At 39.7% G+C, this 19,447-nt stretch overlaps 1 protein-coding gene across 1 annotated transcript in view; it reads left to right on the top strand.

The window, feature by feature from the left end:
* The window catches only part of vwa8 (von Willebrand factor A domain containing 8), a 98,339-nt gene that overhangs the window by 18,697 nt on the left and 60,195 nt on the right, over positions 1–19,447 (top strand). The window contains exons 15-24 of the mRNA XM_036565268.1: positions 8,319–8,487; positions 8,872–8,949; positions 9,153–9,268; positions 10,152–10,255; positions 10,642–10,748; positions 12,910–12,981; positions 14,139–14,215; positions 15,536–15,611; positions 18,274–18,409; positions 18,495–18,614. Coding sequence (XP_036421161.1) covers positions 8,319–8,487; positions 8,872–8,949; positions 9,153–9,268; positions 10,152–10,255; positions 10,642–10,748; positions 12,910–12,981; positions 14,139–14,215; positions 15,536–15,611; positions 18,274–18,409; positions 18,495–18,614 — 1,055 coding nt within the window. The remainder of the gene's footprint in view (positions 1–8,318; positions 8,488–8,871; positions 8,950–9,152; positions 9,269–10,151; positions 10,256–10,641; positions 10,749–12,909; positions 12,982–14,138; positions 14,216–15,535; positions 15,612–18,273; positions 18,410–18,494; positions 18,615–19,447) is intronic.

The following is a 19,447-nucleotide window of genomic DNA, read 5'->3' as shown; positions in this document are numbered from 1 at the left end:
GCTGCACGCCTGTAAAAACGCATCATTATTAATGTTCTCACACCCAGTATTGTGCTTTAAGTGTGCAAGGCAGCATTTAATATTCAATATTTAATAACAAAACATTATATATATACATATTGTTTTTGTAGCCTTTATATATATATATATGTATATATATATATATATATATATATATATATATATATATATATTATGTCTTGTTCAAAAAACAGTCCAGCGTGAAAACCTCAGTGTGGTGGTACGGAGCTAAACTGCTGTTGGCTGTGGATATATGTAAATGAGTTGTTTTTTGTGACATCACAAGCATAATTAATTTAATTTTGCTGGTTTTACTTTCTGTATGTGGACTGTGCAGTGAGGGGAAGTGTATGCTGAAACTTTAAGTATGTTTAAAAACTACATTTGTTTCAAAAAAGTTTGCTTTTTTTTTTTTTTAAACATGGGCTTTTAAATATGTAACCAATACTTTAAGATGCATAAGTACATGTTACTTGTCTCAGCCCTGCCTCGCTTAGGAAATGGATTAACACGGTCATCTCTGTTGTGGACAGCCAGAGCTCGACTACGGCATTGTTCCCAGTGGAAGCAACTAGTGTTAGTGGTTGTTATCACGTCAATGGCAGGGTGTTGTGTGAACGTATGAGGATATGAATGTGTGCATTCCTAGCAGAGGGTATTTGGCTTAAGTCTGTTAATTGCCTCATGGTTTTTTCCCACTAATCAACACCCATGAGTGTGCTGATCTTCTCATGAGAGTCGCATCAGAGATGATCTTTTTTCATTTAAAGGCACAAATTCAGATGCACATTTGTCATCACTGGCTTAGCATGCATGCTGCATAATCATGAAATATGACATACAGTGTGCTGAAAGAGTCAGAGACCCTTTATTTGTTTAAATTTTTTAGTCATAACAGTTATTAATATTTCTGAGGAGATTAGAAATAAGCTAAAATAAGTAGGGAAAAAATTGATTTTCCAAAAAATCAAACAATTAAAAGGTAAAAGAGAAAAAAGGGAATCCAAAAAGCCATGCAGGACTAGGTAGACCACCTATACTGTCACCATCAGATAAACATTATAAGCCTTCACCTTTGAGAGAGTGGAGAATGAGGTGTGGAAAAATATTCCAGCAGAGTTCTTTAGAAAAAAAAAAACTGAAAAGAATGGGAACTGTAGTAAAGGCAAAGGGAATTCTGAAAAATGTCTATCATATTTGCTTTTGTGTAATTTTCTGTGAAATATATGTTCTTGCTATTGTTATGATAGCAATTGTTATGAATAATGAATAACATGTACTTAATTGTTGTTTTGACTGGAAATTAAATCATTGAAGGATGGTCTCTGACTTTTGCACGGTTCTCTAGAGATAGTAGTCATCACCCCTTAAATGGTTCAGCGATATTACTTCCATTAATGTCAGTACATTTTGTAACCAATATTTTTTGCGTCTAATGGTCAGGGTATTTGTTGCAGTAGCTCATGTTGTCTGAGACGAGACTTGGAGTGTGCTGACAGCTCAGAACTGTCTGAAAGTACAGAGACGTGTCTGAGGTGTTGATTAAATCCAAGTGACATCACCTCCGTGTAGAGGCACTGTCTCGGACCAGCAATTAAACACATATCCGCATTTAACACTCTGCTCTCAGGCAGGGAGACTGGGCTATAAATTAAAGTCAAGACTCAGTGTCCATGTCTGGGTGAAACGCTGACTCGCAATGAGATGCATTTCAGCCCATGACAATGGACGCTTTCATCTCTGGCCACAATAACAGGAAACTGCCCACCAGAAAGGCAAGCACATTTTATTTTGGAGGTTGACTTTATGAGGTTTGTCTTGGTTGGCAAGTCAACATTCACTGTTTTTCTGTCTGTCCTCATTCGCCTTCAGATGTGCAATCTGAAAACTGAAAAACGGAGATGTTGTGGCTCAGCACAGTTTTCATGACAAATCACACTATGTAATAGAGAGTTAATCAGCAGCTGTTGAAGTGCTACCGTTTAAACATTTTATGGGTGGAACTTTTGTTATAAGGTGAAACAGTGCATTGCAAACAATGTATTATGACAAGACTGTTCATTTCCTTAGTGCTAAGAGATCTAACTCTTTCAACTATAGTTTCACACTATGGCATACAAAACAATCTGGTCAGTCTATTGACCAGATTGCTTTCATTATCTTTACACCTCGCAAACTCTGAGCCAGTGTTTTGTTTTGGGCCGTGTGGACTGAATTGAAAAATGGAAAGAATACACCATAACAAACATTCCACAGTGTTTTTGATTTGTCCTCTGGCCGTTTTGGAAGAACTAATCTTCATGCTTGTATCAGGAAAAAAAAGTCAAATATTAAGAGTTACTGGTGTTTATATGGGCTTATCTCAGTGTTCATCCCAGTTCCCTTTTAGACCCATGAAATATCCACACATTATCACAGCAAGAATGGTGTAAACCTTCGGCCCACAGAATCAGTGCTGGGCATGTCTTGCTGCTGGAACTCCACCTAGACGGCCAGGAAGGATGTTTGCGGTGGCGCGTCTGAGGCTGAAATAAAGCTTGTTCCTCTTCCTGCGTTTCTAGCCAACGTCCTAGACTTTACTTCATGTGGTTCCAGTGCTGCTCTTAATTAACCACATGCGCGCACACACACACACACACACACACATACACACACACACACACACACAGTCACACACTTATCACCTTACTGTCCTGTTAATGAATAAACTCACCAAGTTAGCCAGAAAAAGGACAGGGAGGAGATTGACCTCATGGAGTGGTGCTGATTGAAAGGACAAACTGGGCTTTCCCACCTACTGGACTCTGTTAGTAATGCTGCCAGCTAGTTTCACTGGGGTAGAGATAGGAAACAATATTTCCCTGGCTTTTTTGCTGTGGTGGTTGTTTTTTGTTGTTAGTTTTACTGCATTTGTAATTCTTATGGCTTAAAATGGATAGGATGCAGTCCCCCTCTGCCATCAGAGCAAGCACTTTTATACATCATAATTTGACTTCAGTTAGCTGTAATCAGTAGGTTGAATTTGAGAGCAGTGGTTAAAAAGGGCAACAATTACAATTTAAAGTGGAGCAAAATATCAAGGAAACTTAATCATGATGTGTCTCTAATTTAGAGTAACTTTGATTTTGAAACCAGTGATGTACAACCACAACGTAATCAGCAGTCATCGCCACAAAGTTGTATTAACATGAAAAGGAAACACTACAGATTTTTTTTGTACGATGCATAATGCATAACCAGCAAACAGACTCATGGCATGAACGACAGCAGTGAAAAATTGTCTGTTACTGAGACATTTAGATATTATATGAGGCATATATTACAAATTATGCACCCAACTCGCCCCACTCATTGCTTTATTCAGTTATTTAACCCTTGTTTATTGATGATTTTTGCTTTTATTAACGCTGCAACAGTAGTTAACGTTATTTCTTTTTTCCTTCTAATTACCTTCTCGTTTATTTTGTTTACCTCATTAATGAGGTATTTTGCAAAAATATTTATTAGGGATGCACAATGATATCATAAACATGTCGATTTTGGAAGTGCTTAAATGAAAACAATGGCATCAGACAGATGGTTAGATTTGACTGATATTTCAAGCCAATATTTGATATATTTATTGTACTCTGGAAGAGCAGAATGTTTAGGCGACACTGGGCTACTGTGCAAAAATGTCAATTTTAATTATGTTTTTAATTCCAGAGGTAAATGTTATATGTCTCTAAAATGCTAATCCAGGTACATTTAATCCCATTTCCTACGTTTATAAATATTTATGTATCTGCATCAGCATTGACATTAGTAAATATGCACCAAGGGTTGGAGTGACACATGGCCATTGGTGATGCTATGATGTGCACTAACCAAGCGGCATGAGCGGCAAGTGCCACTCGTTACCGGTTATTGATGGTAGGTGCCATTTGCTAAGTGGCATATGCTAGCATGTGTCATTTCCGGACAGTAGACTTGCCACTTCCTGCTGTGAGATGCGAATCAGGGACTGAACCTCTGTAAATATGTTTTTTTTTTTTTCTTATTGCCCATAGTGGCATAATTTCTGAGACTTCTAACGTAAATTTACTTATCTTTTATCTTTCATCACAAATATAGTCTATATGATATATAGACGCCTACAGCAAACTTGATACTCAGTTCATGATTATAGTGTTCATGTTAGTGCTGTACCTGTGTGCTAGTATTACCACGCAGCAGTTAATATGAAAATATGCCGATAATATAATCTTGACCAGTCTCTTTTCAAGCAGGAATGTGGGCTACTATGGTGTTGCTAGGCAACATGGGGTGGTTAATCTGATGAGGAGGGTACTGGTATAATAGTGAGGAGTTTTGTTTTTGGCTCTCTCACCAGCCCCCCTCCCCTTCTGTCAGTAGGTGTTTCTATGTATTACATGCAGGGCTCTCCATTGTTTATAAATAGCTGGAGCTGTCCAGTGTGATTACGTGAAAATGCTACCAGGAGCCACGCGATTGTCAGCTGTACACTCTCAACTGTGACAAAGATGGTTGGCCATGGCGCTTGACATGGACATATCCGATCGTTGTTGACAGATCAGTGAACTGGCCGCATTTCTTCTAGGTCCCACGTGGACATCGCCCATCAGCTGCATATAGTTATGCCTGTCTTCAGTAACACATTGTAATCAAGGAAGAAAAGCTTAATAAGTAGCGTGACTGAATGAATACCTGCACATGTGCCACCTGCACATCTATTATTTCCACTGGCTTGTGTTTGAAGCCTATAAATAACTGAAGAGTTTCATTTCAAAATGCTGTATATCCATTTGTAACAATTTTGGATATAGCAATAAAGGTGGTGTTCATCATAATAAAGCATTGATATTTCATATATGTGTAAAGCCCACTCCCAACTGCATATATCATGAAAAAAATAACAGTTCTTGAAAGTGATCCATAATGCATTTAGAAAAAAACCCTTCAACTCTGCATTCTGCAAAAGCTTGTTTTTGCTTCAAGAAAAGCTTATTGCATTTATTATTGTTAGATATGTTGTCAGAGTGGGGTGTATTGTGTGTTGGGGATGGAGATATTTGCCTAAAACAAATAGTTTAATGAACAAGATTAGGCAAGCCTAATTTTGCCAGACCACCAGGCCACATGCTCTCTCCTCTGCAAATTTTGGTTAATAATGCCAGGGGTGAAGCAGCCATTTTAAAAATGAGGGGGGCACAGTTGAGTTGTCAGTACATGACACCCCTCAAACCCCACACCTCATGCTTGTAGGTTCAGTATTACTGTCATAAAGCCTGTAGCAGTATGTGCATTTTTACAGTCAAGCCAATTTGAGTGCTTGGGGCAGCAATATACAAACATACCCCACAGAGAAGTTAACCAGCTCACATATGGTGCAAAATTAGCCCTTCAAAGTTTTTAGCTAGATGCACAATTTACTCCAAGAACATAAAACTATGGTTACGATCCAAAATAAGAAGCTGACCCATTGCTGACCAGTGGTGAGGTAGTTACAAAAAAAAAAATTAAATTAAAAATTGCTACTTCGGGGCTCCCGAGTGGCGTAACCGTCTAAGCGTTGGCCCTATCATCAGAGATCGCGAGCTCGATCCCTGGTGATGCTACAGCCATCCGTAGCCGGGAGTCCAAGAGAGCACAATTGGCCTCGCTCTCTCTGGGTGGGTGGGATGGCTGCCTTTCTCCCCCATCACTCACTAAGCGCGATGCTAGTCAGCGCAGGCGTCTGTTAGCTGACGTAACAGATCTGGCGGTTGGCGCTTTCCTCCGAGCGCGTTCGGCGGTCCAGTGATGTTGTGTGAGCGGCAGTTCGAAAAGAAGCGGTGGCTGGCTTCACAGGTCTCGGAGGAAGCCTGTGTTAGCCTTCACCCTCCTAGCGTTGATAGCGTCGTGTGTGATTGGGGGAGTCCTAACTAGCGGGTGGAATTGGCAAAGACTAAATTGGGGAGAAAGCCGGGTAAAAATTGAAACTGTAATGGGATCACGTTACTTCCAGGAAAGTAATCTCACATTTCTCGTTACTTTACATCTACAATATCCCTGGCAAACCAAAATGTTCCAATAAATAATGCCATTGATCTGTTGTCATTTACTGTCCTTTTATCTGCTTGGATCATCTGCCCATTGTTTTAAGAGAGTACAATACTATACAAAAAACTTGTGAAATGGTTCACCTCTATGCAACACTTCACTGCCAAGTTCAATACCATCTAATCAGATTTTGGGAATATGCTTTTCAAACTATTGTAAACCAGCCTTCCTACCTAACATCACCAACCAATTTAAATCTGATTAGCGATATTAAATTTCAGACACTGTTAGCAAGCTAGCTAAGGTGCAAATGTGTGCCTTCGAGTACATTTAGCAACAGTCAGTTAGCAAAACAGTGGACAAAACATCATAGAAGGCTGTCAGATTCACGTTGAACAGACATATGCATGTATAAATGTTTAAGTTAGCTTCCTCAGTCTGACAGCTGTAGGTTTTCTGGCTAAGCAAACTTGACTAGATACCTGTGAGACAGAGCGGTTTAAATTACTTCAGATTTAACAGAATTAATAATCGCACATAACCTGGGCTTCTTGTTGAGGTAAAATGAAATTAATATTTTAGCTGTGTTAAAACATCATGAAATAGCAGAAATGAACCAACCAGTATTACAGGGTGGTAGAGTGAGATGAACAGGACCGTTTCAACGGGCAGCAAAAAAAACAAAAAAAACAATGAACTTTAAGGGGGCGAGGTTAAAGGTTATTTCTCACCGGGTATTATCACCAGAGCCGGTTAATGAAGAACTTGGCCTCTTCCTATTTCCCTCGTTGTATTAAAAACACTGCAAAATGCCAGAGGGCGCCTGCGAGCGAGTTTCTGGTCACTTGCCCAGAGATTTTGCTCAAATGCTCCATATTAACTAATTTATTTTGGACTCACTCGGGGGCGCCCTCTTGCATCTGAGAAATCCGAAGACATTACAGAGTGGTAATTCTCCTCTCTACAAGATCTCTGGTGTAGCATGACAAACCACTACCAGAGTCTTCTTCTGATGATGAATGGCAGTCGGCAGGCTAACTTAGGGTGTATTAGCGCCACATGCTGAGGGCTAGCTACCCTCCTCACGCATGTGTGTTTCAACATAGTTTGTGAGTTAGTTGGTAAGTAAGCGAAAATGCTTCTTTTAGGCCGGATTACTAGGCAGTCCATCAAAAATTACATTGACTGTTCTTGTGCTACCATAAATTTCAACCAAGACTAAATGGATAAAAGTGCATTTTGTCATTTAGCCAAGCCTAAATAGACAAAAGTGCGTTTGTAAGAAAATGGAGCTTAGAAAGGTTGCTCAAAAACATGAAATTCCAAAAATTATGCAAATATATAACATTTTTTTACATTACATAATTTTTATATAAAATAAATACGCAGTATGAGTTACTGACAGTGTTAAAATACTTAGTATGAGTTACTGACAGTGTTTATCAGGGATGGGTCTTGCCTTTTCAGTATATGGGTACAAGCTAGAAATCCTAGATACAGACTAAAAACTGCATCTGAAAACATCTGAAAAATCTTGCTGTAAAAATGGTCACTACTTTGTCAAAAGCACCAACAATGAGGGTGTATGATTGTTAACATGTTTATTTCTCTTTATTGTTCAATCAGAAATGTATTTCATGCGATAACAAGCAGTAGTTGGACGTGTTGAATGTTTCAGATGTATTCTGCACTGCATGATTCGATGGAAATGGCTCATTTAGCCTAAGCAGAGCAGTGAAATCTTTGGAAGTAGCAAGCTGAAGCTGTCTGTACTTTTAAAGAGTGAAAATATAAATGAAAATGAGCAGCAGAAATTATGTAGAACTTATTTATTAAACATAAAATGGTAAGTTATGATTTTACCAATAATTTACTGTTTTTCTGGAGGCTTGTCGATAATCGGTCCACCCCTATTTTAAAGCTAATAACATTTTGTGCTGTGCAAATGTGTGATGAATTTACATAATTGGGGGTTACATAAATGGTTCTCAAGGCCAGTCTTAGGGACCCACACTTGATCCAAATCATGAGGAGTCCCCATGATTGGAGTAGAAAACCACTGAGCAGCGTCAGCCTCATAGCTCCAGTGCAAAACTAAAAAAGAACTGTTGCAGATTTGCAACATTTGTGGTTAATTCAGTTGGGGTGTAAATTCAGATTTTTTGTCAAGCTACTATTTCATTTGCTTAGGAACTTCTAGTGGATCTACCTAATCTCACTGTTGCCCCATGAACTGCTTTTATTTCTCTTCTCAGGTGCATCTTCCCCATCCATCCATCATTCCGGGTGATTGCGTTGGCCGAGCCCCCAGTGGCAGGCAGCAGTTCTCAGCAGTGGCTCAACCCTGAGCTACTCACCATGTTCTTCTTCCACACAGTCAAGCCCCTCACCAAATCCGAGGAGGCTGCGGTCATTCACGGCATGGTTAGTCCACAACAACCCTGCCTTTAATAGCAGAGCTAAATGTAATGACGAGTTGTTTTGCTGTATTTAAATAAAGAACAGTGTTTCAAAAATCATGCTATATTCTTCCGACTGTTACTAAATCTGACTTACTTTTTATATTTGCTCTCAGATTCTCCCTCTGCTTTCTCTCAATTCTCTCCACTCATCCATTCAGCTGTGAGATATTGTAAACACTAGATGTAGGGCTGCCTAGATGACCTTCAGGGGTTTGTCAGTGTTGACAGAAGAGGATTGACTTGACCTTGCTTTGCCCCCTTGCCAAAGCTTTCATCTGCTACATGCACACATTCGTACAGGGCTTGTGCTAAGGGCACTGACCTGTGTTTGCTGTATTTCATGCAGACTCCAAATGTTCCTAATGAAGCAGTGGAGCAGTTGCTGCATCTCACCCACAACCTGAGAAGAACCAACGACCCGACAGTAAGATATCACACACATCTTCTTCTAATATCAACACGGATATACTGGTGCATCTTACTGAAGCTGTACTTCAACCTATTTTACTGCTGAACAAATGCTCATATAACTCAAATTGCTCATATGCTTGTTTCTGATTTTTTTTTTTTTGGGAGGTATAATAAACTAGATTAATCGTTGTGTGTGTGTGTGTGTTATCTGTCTAGGCCCAGTCTCTGGCATCCTCATTGTCCACCAGACAGCTGCTGAGAATCTGTCGTCGTTTGTCTCAATATCCTGAAGAAAGCATTGCCCATGCTGTAAACAAAGCCTGTCTGTCCAGGTCACCTATATACATCTCACTTACTCTCATATGCTCTTATTCTTCTGTATGTACTCACAGATGCACACATATGCACACATATAACCAATCGCTGCCAAATAATTTTTTAAAAAACTTTTGTTGCACATACGTATAAATAAACTGGATCCCTTATGAGTAATATATTAATTATGGAACTAATTGAATAATAATTATGTATCAAATAATTAGTGCTTCCTAAGGAGCTGTTAAAAGATAATACATTATGTGTATACATACTCAGATTGATTAGTAAATCTGCAGATTATTCCAAGATTAAGGTGACTAGCACATTACCTTGTGGCTAGTGTGTTAGTTTGGTGCTAACATATTAGTTTGTGGCTGGAGCATTTTTGTGATGTCAAAAAAGCATTTTTGCAAAATGCAGTTACATGTATCCACTTATACAGCATGCAGCAGGTTAGCTCCACCCATTCACACTGAAGTCATAAGGAGTGTTCCAGCATAGACTGCTTTTTGAAAGAGGCAAAATACAGGGCAATCAGAAAGGGGCTATTTACATGTATTAGTATTAAAACAGCATTCTGAGAGATAAAGTAATATTGGAAAATGTCCTATAAAAGTTAACCTAGATCCACACAGCTGTCATAAGTGGACCTTAAGGAAAAAAAAGCAAAATAAAAGAATAATGTGGAATATGACCCCTTTAAACATTATTGAATAAATGAAAAACATTAATATGACATTGTGATTGCATAGGTATAGATGCAGTACATACATATCGTACATATCAAAATATGTACATATAATTTTCATTTTAATTGAATTTTAATGAGGCACTGTACTAATTGCTATGGGAGAACACTTCAACAGTGTGAAGCTTGTCTGTCTGCTATATGTGTAGGTTCCTGCCCAGCTTGGCACGCTCCTCTCTGCAGAAAAACCTGGCTGATTGCTCAATAGAGGAGCACACTGACCCAGCAGCAGAGCAAAAACAGGACCACACCTGTAAGTTACCATACACACAGAACACACTGAGCACATGGACACTGTTCACTTTTCAGTGTGACAATGACAATTTTAGCATCGCTTGCAAGCTTTTAGCCTGTGCTATTTTCTAATTCTGTCCACAAGAATGGAGTTCTGGATGTTTGATTATAGCTGTGCTGTGTCCTGTCTAGGAAGAGTAGATGGTAGAAATAGATTTTTTTGTGTGTATGTGTCAAAAAGAGGCTACATTTCAAAGTGCTTATCTGAAAGGTCATCGCAGTGGCTGAATGGTCAGCCTTTTTTTCTCTCTCATCCCATTGTGCTCTCTCTCACTATTTCTCTCTCTTTCTTTCTCTCTCCCTTCTCCCACTCACTTCATCTATCTTTATCTCCTTTCATATCAGCTGTGGTAAGAGATGGAGTTCTCACCATAGGCAAAGTCTCCACTCCTGTGTATAGTCCTGACGAGAAGATGAAGGTGCCTGATGTGCTTTTTTATGAGAATGCTCAGGTGAGCTCATCAGCTGGCCATTGCTAGCATGTAGTGTTATCCTCTTCTGCTCCAGCTCCAGCAGCAGACCCCAGACTGAGCAAGAGCTCTTCTCATTATTATATACTATTAAACTGCAAGTGCTGAAATGATTAACTGGTCGCCATGATTGAGGCTGCAGTGCTGCAATCAAGTTAAAAACAGCCTCTGTTCATTCTGCTGCTAAGCGACTATTCCTACACAGTCACTTTAGGAAAAAGTAGGCCTACTTGTGATTACATTACAATTTAAGGAATTGCCCCTTAATCTAGCGAAAGAGGATTTCTGCAGCTCCCATTCATTATCTTTTAAGTTTCGTTAGATGTTTGATTGCTCCCACAGTTTAACAGTGCAACCTCCGTCTAAAATAGGACCCATGTAAAAAATTATTTTTTTTTTGATAGCTAGGCCTCCCCCGGTCACACAAAGCTACCAAGCTACCAAGGCTGAAGTGTAGCACATGCTTCCTCTGAGACATCTGCATCTATTCAAACTTCCACTTGAGGAGAACGCTAACTGTCACATTAGTTGACAGTCGTCTGCATTGGCTAGTATCACAATGAGTGATGGGGGAGCACTATCCTGCCCACCCTGAGAAAGAGAAAGAGGTCAGTTATGATCTCTTGGGCTTCTGGCCACTCTCTTGGGATAGCCGTGGTGTCGCCAGGGATTGAACTTGCGATCTACTAACAACAGAGTAAACAGTTAGACACTTAGAAGCCCCAGTCTGATTTGTAATTCTACACATTTCCATCATTCCACATTGATTAGTTCAAGTGAGGGACCTGAAATTCCAATTTATGGCTCCTGCAAAAGAAGGTTGACCATTATGATAGTTTGTGTTGAAATTCACTGTGATAGAGTCTGGCATGTGAACAAGAAACCGACCACTCCCGACCACTCCTTAGTAGTTTTCAAATTTTTAATGAGCCACTTCATGTCCGTGTTTTATCAGCATAATTTCTCTGATACTGATAAGTCTGTGGGACCACAACCAATGTATACTTTGGGTCCTAGTCTAAAAAAGGTGTGCATTCATGTGTCAGAAAATAGAGAAGAAGGGCAAACAGATTACCAAACTTAATAAGTATTTGAGAACATGAACATTCTTCATTTTAGACTTGTATAGCACACTTGATGTTCATTGAAGTCAAAGCTACTTTTTCAATCAGCCTGTATTAAAATAAGTCCTTACTGAATTATACACGACCACCCCCTGGTTTATATACTGGGTGGAATTTGGCATTATGTCTAGTATGTCTGCTTTAGCTCTTTGATAATGCCACCCTACGAGTGTGCCAGCCAGGCTACTTCTGCAGCCGCATCGAGATGTTTCCGTCCTCGTAAGGAAAAGGAGCAAGGGATGACCCAGATACACCTCCCTCTCTGACACTTCTCCCCCGCTGTGCCGTTAGAGGACGAGAAAAAGGCAGATGAGGCGGAGGAGAAAAAGTTGCTCCCTGTCCCACTTCCGAATGACCTGCTTTTTGTCTTTCGAACATGCCCAGGAAAGAAGTAGAGCATGCCACCGAGGCATAAATGAGGACGCGTCTCTTAGATATGGCAGTCTGCTCTGTCCACATGTTTACGTAGTTCTTTTATAGATGTTATGCACAGATGCATAATATCTTTTATGGATGTTATGAATAGTTTGTAGGTTTACTGAAAGCATGCTATTCCCTAATATAATCTGAAAAACAAACTGAACATTGGAGTTAAGATTATAACTGCAGTGTCCTCTTTCTGTCCATTTACTCCACTTGTTTATTTTACAACAAACAGCCAGGAGAGATATGCTTTTGACTTGCTCGTTTATTTCATGCAGAAATGAATAAATGAAGAAAAGGTGCACTTTATTTTTGAAATATTTATTGTGATTGAATGGAAATGTAACGTGTTGAAAAAAGATCTAAACCAGTGGTGGATAAGTCAGGTCTGGCACCGTTTGGTGATTTTCTTGCTTAAACAAACCTGATTCATCTCGTCAGTTCATTTCCAGGTTTATTTGGTTTGTTGGAACAGGAAAATCACCAAACTGTGCTGGACTACAGATCTCCAGGACTGGAGTTACCCACAGTGTTGGCACTGACTTTTCAAATGTTTTCATTATGTCCTGTCTTGTGGTCTTCTCTCTGTTCTATAGCACATGATGGTTATGGAGGACATGCTGAAGGACTTCCTGTTGGGGGAACACCTGTTGCTTGTGGGCAACCAGGTAAATAAGAGGCATCATCACTTAATATAAGGTCATTTAGTGTAGTCACTGTCCCATTGCTGCCAGTACTGTGTACCCTCTTGTTCCATAGCAGTCTCAGACATAGGCAACATAGACGACTGCCTATCAGAGGCGGCTCTGGCATGTAGCAGGGTCTTTCTACTTCCCATTTTCCTCACTGCTTAAAACATAATGACAGGAGCGTGTCATGTAAATACGTAGGCAGTATCTGAGGCATCAGTAGCTAATCATTATGCCTGAGCATCTTAATGAACCGTAAGTGTGCAAATAGACAACTGCCATATTCAACTAGGCTTGAAGTTCAGATTTATAATAAAAAAAGTCATTTTAATGGTGAATACAAAGCAAACATGCAAACTTGTCACCTTTTGGCAAAATTTGCAACTTAAGTCTCAATACTACCACAGTTAGCGAACAGTGAGAGTTTGACAGCACAGACGTGGGCCAGCATGACCTGGAGTCATGAGACAGTGTTGTGGTTGTTGCGTGTAGAGCAAAAGCATAACGACTGAGGGACAGGGTGTACTGGGACTCATCATGCCCCACAGTGACTGGACTTTCGCCCACTCCCTGCTATAGTTAACTCCCCCATCCCTGGAGGGAGCACTCGGACTCGGGGGAAGGAGTGGGCGTGTTCACGGCTGTCACACTGCCACCAACATGCCAAATAGACTGACATTCATGCAGTACAGCACTTTGAGTGTTGACATCAATGTGTTTGTGTGTTTCTTTTTTTTCTGCATGTGAATAGTTTTGACTTGATGCACTTTATTTGCTGTAGATTAGGGCTGAAAATGGATCATTTTAATTGAAAATGCAATTTCAAAGGTTGTAATTTTCAAATTGCAAGAGTTGCAATTTTATTTTTAGCTTATATTATCAATAACGTTGTCCTAACCAATTTCAAGTGAGTAAATATAACCTAATAACACAGAGCTGCCTGCAAATGAGTAGTTTAAATCTCATTCCCATTATTGATCGGAAAAATCGCATTTACATTTTCCCCAAATTGTTCGGTCCAACTGTAGCTTAAGAAAAAATTGTAGGTATTTATACATGGCACCGCTCCAAAGTAAAAGAGTCGCAGTACTGTACATTTACGCTGAGTAACATAGTCTTCTCTGATTTGTTGACAGGGTGTGGGGAAAAACAAAATTGTTGACAGGTTCCTGCATCTAATGAATAGACCCAGAGAATATCTGCAGCTTCACAGGTAAAAGAAATGTATTGCTTTTGTATGTTCCAAACATTTCATACATACAAAAACGTCCATTACAGTCCAAAGAAGGGATGACCCATATCTAGTTACATTGTATGTAACTGGCAGAATTGATCAGTAATTTAGTCATATGACCTTTAGAGTTTTACCACACAAATAAAGTAGAGGACAGTATCTTAATAGCCAGCCACTGGTTCCATCTCTTCCTAAGTCTTTGAAGTAGTAAACAACTGGTTATTATGATTTATCGAAAGAGATTTTTCCATTAGGTTATGAATCTTCTCTTGTACACTTGCTCAGTGCTGGACTGAAAAACGGTTCCTTTTTCCAAGGGTAGAGTGAATTATTTTTGTCCCTTATAAATTAGGACACCTGTCTGTGGGACAGAGGGAATCGTAGCTCTTAAGCTGCACTGTTGCCTTTGAAGAACTCCTATTAATAGATGGAAAAACAGCATGGATGTGGGAGTCGGAGATTGGCAAACGGGCCTTGTTCCCGTTCCAGAAAAAGGTGCTCATAGTTTCTGAGCTGCAAAATGAAATATTATCATTTTGATCTTCAGTTGAACCTCTATTATTTAGTGCTGTTTAAACTCAGCATGGGCATATGGTGTTTCATAAAAGTTGTGTTTGTTGTAAAAGAGACCAATTTTTATCAAAGAGACTAAAACCCCAGGTCAAGCTGTATTGTGATGGATCACCCACTGAATAAGTAGCGCTTGCCTCTGTCTGTTTACTTCTTTGGACAATGAATGTTAGAACAGAGACTTCACAAAGGATCACCTGTCCACAGATTAGATTTAGCATCTAAGTAGATCATGTGGAGTGGGCTATAGAGTTCTGAATTTAAAAGATGGCTTCTCAGTGTGGTCCAGCTGTGTGCTGTGAGATGTAAGATAGTCATCTCTTTTTTCTTTGTTAATCCACTCTTTTATCTCTGTAGCTACACAAAGTTAATGCAGCACTCTTTTCAATGTTATTTGAAAGTCAATCATGTTCTTATGCCCTGGTTAGCTACTACAGAACTCTAATATTAGACCAAAGTCATCACTTCAGGGATTCTCCCTGCCAGTAAGTCTGCTGAGATATGCTTCACATCTGAAACCTACAGAGACGAGAGCATATCCGTTAAGGATTTGGGTCGCTTTGTTTTATAATTATAATGAGACCTTGGGAAAAAAATGCTTTGCAACTTCAACTCAATGTAGAGAATTTATTGGCTGTGTCATTCCTTTTGCTCTTGGATCAATACAGTAGAATTGCAGATATTAGACATATTACATAGTGTGTGACTCTTTATTCTTGGCTTCTACAGAGACACTACGGTTCAGACATTGACTCTTCAGCCATCTGTGAGGGATGGGATCATTGTGTATGAGGACTCCCCTCTGGTCAGTGGCCATTTCTTTTCCTGAGTCATGTTCTTATACGGTTGTCACCATTGTCTGCTAAAGCCGAGACTAATCCCTCTGGAGACATCATACCTACACTGTTAAATAGGGATGTAGCAATATGGGAATTGTGGGCTATTGCCAATGTTCAATATTTTTCATGTACATATCAAACGATGCAGATACCAATGGCAGTTCTTCTATTGTTACGATGTCAAGCTTGTTACAATAGAAGAATCCTTTTTGGTGCTATAGAACCCGTTTTAAAAAGGTTCTATACAGAACCATCTACAGCACATTCTCCATTAATCTGAAGAACGCTTTCATGATGCAAAGAACCCTTTAGTCATGCAAAGGGTTCTTTGAGTGTTCATGGTTCTGTGTAGAACCATATTCTTTACTAAAGAACCTTTGAGTAACCATAATTTTTATGTGTGTACCATAGCAATATCCAGCTTACATTTGGTGCATTTTAACAAATTCCAGGGAGAAAATATTCTATATTGTTATAAATAAACATAACACACAGTGTCACTGATGCAAAGCATTAGCCCTTTTCCATGCAGCCATTTCTGTGACCTAACCTTCTCCTTAGCCAAGTCCAGGAGGCGCTTCACAACAAAAAATTGGAAGGTTTAACTCAATCACTTATTCACTTATTTGATGCCTCGTTTGAATATGTGATTAAGTAAGCAAATGCTGTGCTGAGTCTGGATATTCACACACACACACACATTTTCTAAGCTGCTTATCCTTCTGGGTCTCGGGTGTGCTGGAGCCTATCCAAGCAATCATTGGGCGTAAGTTAGGAAACACCCTGGACAGGTCGCCAGTCTATCTGGATATTCACATATGTATTGTATTTCTTCACAATACTAAAGGAGGTGGATTTCCTTTTCTACTTTTATAAATATTTATGTATTGGTATTGGTGTCTGCATTGGCAAATATGTACATGAAAAATATTGGATATTGGCATTGGCCCACTATTCCCATATTGTTACATCAATATTTAACAGTGAACTGGTTCTATATAGCACCAAAAAGTGTTCTTCTTTTGTAACAAGCTTGACATTGTAACAATAGAAGAACCCTTTTTGGTGCTATATAGAATATAGAATATATAGAAATATTTATAGAAAAAGGTTCTTTTTAGAATCATCTACAGCACATTCTCCATCAATCTGAAGAACTCTTTCATGATTCAAAGAACGCTTTAATCATGCACAAGGTTCTATTGAGTGTTCCTGGCTCTATATAGAACCACTTTCTTTACGAAAGATAATTTTTAAATGTGTATATTTTGTGGCAGTCAATATACACCCAAGGATAGCGTGTGTATGGGAAATACAGGAAATATCGGTCAAATCTAAACATCTGTCAGGTACCAATATTTTTTCCGCAATTGTCTGCTGATTCTGATATGATTCCGATATCATTGTGCATCCCTAGGTTCTTGGCTTGTGGTCCTAGGAAAACATTTAATCGGTCTAAAGTTTTTTCAAAATCGGCATTCCACCATCTCATAGCAGAATTGGCGATGGTTTGCCGTTGTCCGTTGTTACCACCAACATTGTCCGTTGTTACCACCAACATGTAAATGCAGCACTACAGCATTACATTATGTGGAGGTTCTTTAAACTTTAAAAAGGGTAATCATGCTTACATATCTCATTTGTCAAAATCCATCCATTGAAAGGTTCTTTAGGGAACTACAAGTGGTTCCTCTTTGGTGTCTCTATAAAGAACCCATTTTAGTGCCTTGTATTTTCAACTGTGTCTACATACTATATCTGTGGATGGTGTAACAGTGTAATGAAGCTAATGCTCATAAATCAAAGCCACATAGTACGAACCCACATTGCTAGTGACATTAATATCAGCAGTTGGTCTTTGCCAAAGTGCCAGTGTGTGCCAGCCACCCCTCAAAGGATGCTCTGATCCAGCTTGAGGGAAACAGTGTTAAAAGATTCATGAGTGAGCCAGTGGACAGTGTGTACTAATGCACCAAACCAGTAGTCTCCGCAGTCTAAGTGCTGTCTTGTTAGTGTGAGATGGTGGCATTTAGGTGTACTGTTTGTGAACTGGGTCTGTGGGTGTCCTTTTCAAATGGGTTTTAATGATGCCTCTGCTCAATACAGGTTTGAGGGAGATGAAAAGAAGCATGTAGCTCTGAGTTTGGCCCCTCAATTAGCACCCAAGGCAGCTCTCTGGGTATTAATAGAGTCAGCTTTGAAGTGCCCATAATACCCTGAATTATTTCAGTGCTCTAACACTGTCTGCAGAACAGATAAACACCAGCCATAAATGATCAGAGTTGGGTTATAAAAGAAGCTAAATTCATCTAAATGTAAAAGGTGCTGAACATCACCTGAATGCGCCTCCGAACAAATTGAGTTTATATAATTAGGGACTTGCCTCAGCATCCCACGTCTGATAACCACACTATAAGTCTTTTCAGAACTAACCTTCTACTTTTAAATTGTCCTAGTTTCTGTGTGTTCCCTGTCATTACTGTCAGCTTGATGTAGCTGGAGAGTGAAATGTGGGACATTGTTCTCTGCAAGAGATTAATAGCTGAAATACAGCCACCAAAGCAGGATGTCGTGATTATGCGTTAATGCTATGAAAATGGAACTGCCTCCTTTTGTGTTGGTCTGAAGGTGAAAGCTGTAAAGATGGGACACATCCTGGTAATAGATGAGGCAGACAAAGCCCCCACTAATGTCACCTGCATCCTGAAGACTCTGGTGGAGAGTGGAGAGATGATCCTGGCTGATGGAAGAAGAATAGTTTCAGGTGATAAATAAGGAAAGAAGGCGTTTTGCCTTATGTAAATTTTTCTTGAGTAGAAAAAACAAATTATTTTTTCTTCTCCATGCAGACCCTTTGGAAGCCGTTGCGAGGCCTAATGTGCTAGCCATGCATCCAGACTTCCGCATGATTGTTTTAGCTAATCGACCAGGCTTTCCTTTCTTGGGAAATGACTTCTTTGGAGCTCTTGGTGAGATGTCTTACACACTATTTCATATGGTGCTATTATTTAAAACCTGTATCATGATATTTAAAGGCTTGCAGCCCTGAACTGTTTTCAGCACACCTGATTCAACTCATATGTTCATTGTCAGATCAAATCAGGTGTTTTAGAGTAAATAAACTTTTCACCGTGCTGTGCTGCAGCACATAAAAAAAAAAAGCTTTTTTTTAGGAACTTTGATGTGTGCTGAACTCTGTGCAAGTCTACTTATTGTACACGACTGGCCACTTAATTAAATACACCTACCCTGTATCTATACTCTTGGTCCATTTTATCAGCTTCACTTACCATGTGGGTGCACTTTGTAGTTCTGCAACTACAGACTGCAGTCCATCTGTTTCTCTGCATACTTTTTTTCAGTGTTCGTCAGGACCCCCACAGGACCACAACAGAGCAAGTTTTATTTCGGTAGTGGATCATTCGTAGCACTGCACTGGCACTAACGTGGTGGTGGCATGTCATTAGGTGTTGTGCTAGTGAGAGTGGATTAGACACAGCAAGGTTGCTAGAATTTTTAAAAACTGTCCACTTGCTGAGCACTCTATTAGACACACCTACCTTTTTGGTCTGCCTTGTAGCTTACTTTGTGTTAGTATTCCTCTAGTCTTACATCAGTGGTCACAGGATGCAGCCCACAGGATGCTGTTAGATGGATATTTTTGGTTGTTGGACTGTTCTCAGCCCAGCAGTGACACTGAGGCGGTTTAAAACTCCAGCAGTACTGCTGTGTCTGATCCACTCACACCAGCATAACACACACTAACATGCCACCACCACGCAAGTGTCACTGCAGTGAGTGA

The sequence above is a fragment of the Colossoma macropomum genome, unplaced genomic scaffold (assembly GCF_904425465.1).
Source record: "Colossoma macropomum unplaced genomic scaffold, Colossoma_macropomum, whole genome shotgun sequence".
Lineage (NCBI taxonomy): Eukaryota > Metazoa > Chordata > Actinopteri > Characiformes > Serrasalmidae > Colossoma > Colossoma macropomum.
This window is presented reverse-complemented; position numbering and strand designations above follow the sequence as displayed.